Here is a 4,299-nt window from a genome sequence, read left to right as displayed (position 1 = left end):
ATCATCAAGATCAAGCAACTGCAGAAACGTTCGTGAAATGCCAGCTAACAGAATCGCTTTGTATAATGGAATTCTGAGGGACAGAGTTCACAGAATGGAATGTTCTTACTGATGCTTCTAGATTCAAGAACAATCTTGTACATTTATGATGGAATTTTGAAATTATTCACCAAAATTGTACTAACATGCCTATTACTCTGCCCCTCCTCTGTTTTCTTTTATCTTTTTTTTTTCCCCTTATTTTAGTTTTGTGGTGAGGGTGTTAACGTCAAAGGAGTTATATTAAAAAAAATCTGGGGTATTCTTGTGGCTGTAGATACATACTGGACTTTCACCAACTCTGTTTTACAATGAGTTCTAAATTAATTCTATTTCTACTTTTTGTTATTTCATTCTAATGTTTATTAAACGTAAAAGATAAATATGATTACTTATGAGTAGCTTACAATTTATACCTTTGTTTCTATATAAAATATTAATACAACAATTTTCTTAGATGGCACTTAGTAGACAAATGAATCAAATAGTTTGAGGCGAAATCTGTTTATAGATTAAGATTGTTCATTTTTTTTTATTTATTATAGTAATTAGAACTCGTTGTTTTGTCCATTCTTACTATTTTTCTGTGTGGAAGTGTGGGGCCATTCATTACTTTTCCGCCTTTAAATATTTCAGTTCAATGCTCCAAAATGAGTCATTTTCATTATCCATCTTTTACTGTTTCACCGTTAAATTGAAAATGGTAATGTGAAACAGATTTCAATTACAGCTGTGTCAAAAAAGAAGCTGATAATGTGAAAAAAAGTGAGATGAGTCATATGTATAAACTCATAAAGCAACACTTTTTGGATTGTTAAAGAACAAAGTAGATTATGAGAAATGTCATTAATTAATTTAACCTTCCATGCACGTGTAGTCGCATGGTGCTACAAAAATTTTCCCTTTTTTTTAATTTCCATAATGACATCTTCTAAAAATGATATTGTAAATTATAAAATGATTTAACATATTTAATTAAATATATTTAATTGACTCATGATTCACAATATTATTTTTTTCACATGGAGGTAGATGAACCAAAGGAAAGAAATGGGCCATATAACATAAGTACATAACAAGTTAAGTGCATCAATGAAACTATGAAAGTGGACAGGGATAATTTGGGAAATGCATACTCTCTAGTTTTTTTTAACACTTGAGAGAATAAAATGTGATCTCTCACCTTAAATTCTACAAGTGGAACCAAAAATAAAGAGGAAAGAGAGAGCAATGAAAGATGAGATTAAACACTGGACACCATCCAATTTTTTTTCACTGGAGATGATCCACTCTGAATAATTTGAGTGTGCCTTAGTCCTAATCAATGTAATAAGAACCAAAACCACAAATATGAAAGAAAATACTTGACACTTAGTTTCGGAGCCCAACCAATGCATAATTTAAGGAGGAAACAAGCACAATACAAGTAGCATTACAGCAATTCAGGGAAAGATTTAAAAATAGTGGGGACATTCTCATGATATAAATTAACAAAAGCACAATCCCATTTCTGAAATATCATCCTCAAGATTTTCTTGCATTCAGATTCTCCATTTATTACTGAGTTTTTATGACACATTTATTAAACTTTTAGACCTTATACTTTGCAAATAGATGCTACTACTTTATTTGAATTTTAAGACTGACTATGTCTTCTAATTGCATGTAAAAATTCTAGAATGATCAAACGTCTAACCTAAAGAAAAAAAAAAGAAAATGAAAATCAACGTGGTTGACTATTGAATTTTATATTTAGAGTCCTTCAACAATAATAATATAAGAATAAATATCAAGGCCACCTACACATAAAATACTAAAATATACAATATCATGTAAAGTTTTTTTTTTTAAATATATCAAACAGGTAATATAAGATTCTAAACATACAATTAAGAACTTAATTAGAAGCTCCTAAATCAGACAATCCTATTCCTAATGAAATTTCATGTTTTGCTTATGGTTATGGCCTTTGATTTTGTCAAACTTGCAAACTGGATTGTTTCTCAGTCTACAGCTGTTTCCATGCGTGATGCAGCCATAAATATATACCTTTTTTGGACTTATGACTCAGTCGACCATATTAACGTGTTGAACAGATCCATGGAAGTCTCGAGTTTCTGATCCATACAACTACAACTTGCAAACTAAGTTATGCTCAAGACGTCAAAAGGAATTCATATAATATTATTGTGAAGTGTGAACTATTATTATATCAATAATATCGTTAACACTTGCAAATAAAAATACTTCAGCATTTCTTTTCCCTCAATATTTGGTCAAGATTCAGCATGAATCAATTCAAAATGATCAAACTGTAAGTTAATTCACAAGTTGTTACAATTGTTTGTGTCTACAGGGTTGAGTTTTACAATTCAACTTTTCCCAAGCTCCAGGAGTTTAGGTGACTCTCTACCCTGCTTACAATAATCTAATGCATATGACAAAATCCCCTCAGCCATTCCTACCATATTCGTGCCTTTACATTCACTATTAGCAGGTTGTAACAAAATTTTGAATGTCACAGAAGTTCACGTTTGTTCTTCTCATCCTCGTACACAGATGCCCTTCCCCTTCGTCCTATTACAAATGCTTCTGGGGAGGTGTTCTCATTGGGCATATTCAAACCCTGATATGATCGCTTTGCTAAAAACTCTGCCCCTGATCTAGCACCACTATGGACTAGAGAATTACAATTATCCCGCAATTGCAGCGCCTTCTCAGTCGAATTGACTAAAGCAAGAGCCTCTCTTTCTCTTTCTTCCTCAACATGTTCTAGTGAAATAACATTGGATGGTTAGGGGAAAAAAAATGAGCATGTAGGGTCTAGTCTGAAAATTACTTTTCTAACTTACCAACATAATGCAAACCAAAAAAGAGAATATGAAAAATGAAAAAAACCCATAAAACTTCTACATTTTTTCTCTCCTCATTGGAAGTAGAAAACATGAGCCACTTTACCAGCTTGGAGTTTTAAATTATAAGCAAATTTTCAAACAAGACATTAGTGTGTACAATCAAGCAGCTGGATTTGTGTTATCATCAGTGGGCTATGGATGGAAGATGATAATTCGAATGTCATGAAACCACAGCAATCCCAAGGTGCTTAGATGTAATAAGGAATAAAAACTACCTTGATTATCCAAATCTTCCACGTAGCCACCCTGAAAGAATGAAAATCGTGCCTCTTCTTCTTTCTCTTGGTTTTGGACTTCTACGTGAGGCAAATTAATCAGATTGCCAAATTCCATCACATAAGCTCCTGTCCACTGACTTCCCCTGAAAACAGAATAACACAGTAACATAAAAAATAAGAAATGTAAGTCATACACGTAAAGCTTGAAGAAAAATAACATTAATATGCATCGATCAATATAAGTGGATTGTAAAATGAGTGATATCTTTTTTCTTTTTTAGTGGGAATTTCTGATATTTAAGCGGATTAAGATATACGATGATGGGGCTACCTGCTGAAAGCTATCGTTGCTTCGAATGGAGTAATAACTGGTGCTAGATACTCTTTGCTATCCAGCAGAGCCGTTTGAGCACAAGAGACGTATACGAAAACATCACACTGAAAAAATTTCAAGCTCTGTTAGCAAGTTCTGAGCCAAAAAGTCAGACTGGAGTACATGGTAATAGTGAATCAAACTTCACCTCAGGAAAGTTGGCTAGTTTGGCAGGGTTTGGTCTTCCCATAACCAAAGTATAGGCCCTTTTTCCTGCCCCAGTAATGAGCTCCATCATCTGATTTATTATGTGTAGATAGCCAGCTGCATCAATATTCAAGAAAAATAATGTAACTCAATGCAGGATCATATTCTTCTCATTTTATTCAAGGTTTACTTGACAATTTGGAATTTTACTTAACTAGATACAAATATATTAATCTTCTATCTTAACTAGATACAAATATATTACTCTTCTATCCAATCATATTAGCAATAACCATGCAAGAAAAACCAAAGTTTAAACAGTAAACATACCAACAGCAAGAGTTCCAACCAAAATCCCAACAATATTAGCATCCTTAGACCTCTCAACCAGGTAGTATCTGCATGGTCATCACGTGAACTTGGTAACTTTTGAAAGACTCAAGGAGGTATACCCAAATGACTGGTTTGTTTATGTTGAGATACATACCTACGCTTAAGAATCCTCCTTTGTTGTGACAAGTCTGTCATCACTTGGTTTTCTGTTGCATCATATCTGACGGAGAGAGAGAGAGAGAGAGAGAGAGATTCACAGTACGATAACAAAAAT

General features: G+C 33.2%; 2 protein-coding genes across 4 annotated transcripts in view; one reads left to right on the top strand and one right to left on the bottom strand.

Moving 5' to 3' along the window:
• The window catches only part of LOC107616553, a gene marked incomplete in the record, with an annotated part of 1,250 nt that extends 931 nt beyond the window's left edge, over positions 1-319 (top strand). Inside the window, 1 exon segment of the mRNA XM_016318505.2 lies at positions 1-319. Within this exon segment, the coding sequence (XP_016173991.1) occupies positions 1-112 (112 nt within the window).
• Positions 2,273-4,299, bottom strand: part of LOC107618304 (2-(3-amino-3-carboxypropyl)histidine synthase subunit 2) — a 5,309-nt gene continuing 3,282 nt past the window's right edge. For all 3 annotated transcript variants that reach the window (XM_016320333.2, XM_016320335.2, XM_021112257.1), the window contains exons 6-11: positions 4,180-4,250; positions 4,023-4,090; positions 3,694-3,809; positions 3,504-3,610; positions 3,170-3,315; positions 2,273-2,811 (exon numbers count right to left, since the gene is read on the bottom strand). In XM_016320333.2, coding sequence (XP_016175819.1) covers positions 2,558-2,811; positions 3,170-3,315; positions 3,504-3,610; positions 3,694-3,809; positions 4,023-4,090; positions 4,180-4,250 — 762 coding nt within the window. In that variant the 3' untranslated portion in view covers positions 2,273-2,557. The remainder of the gene's footprint in view (positions 2,812-3,169; positions 3,316-3,503; positions 3,611-3,693; positions 3,810-4,022; positions 4,091-4,179; positions 4,251-4,299) is intronic.

This window comes from Arachis ipaensis, chromosome B09 (assembly GCF_000816755.2).
Source record: "Arachis ipaensis cultivar K30076 chromosome B09, Araip1.1, whole genome shotgun sequence".
NCBI lineage: Eukaryota > Viridiplantae > Streptophyta > Magnoliopsida > Fabales > Fabaceae > Arachis > Arachis ipaensis.
The sequence above is the reverse complement of the archived record's forward strand: the minus strand, read 5'-3'. Positions and strand labels throughout refer to the sequence as shown.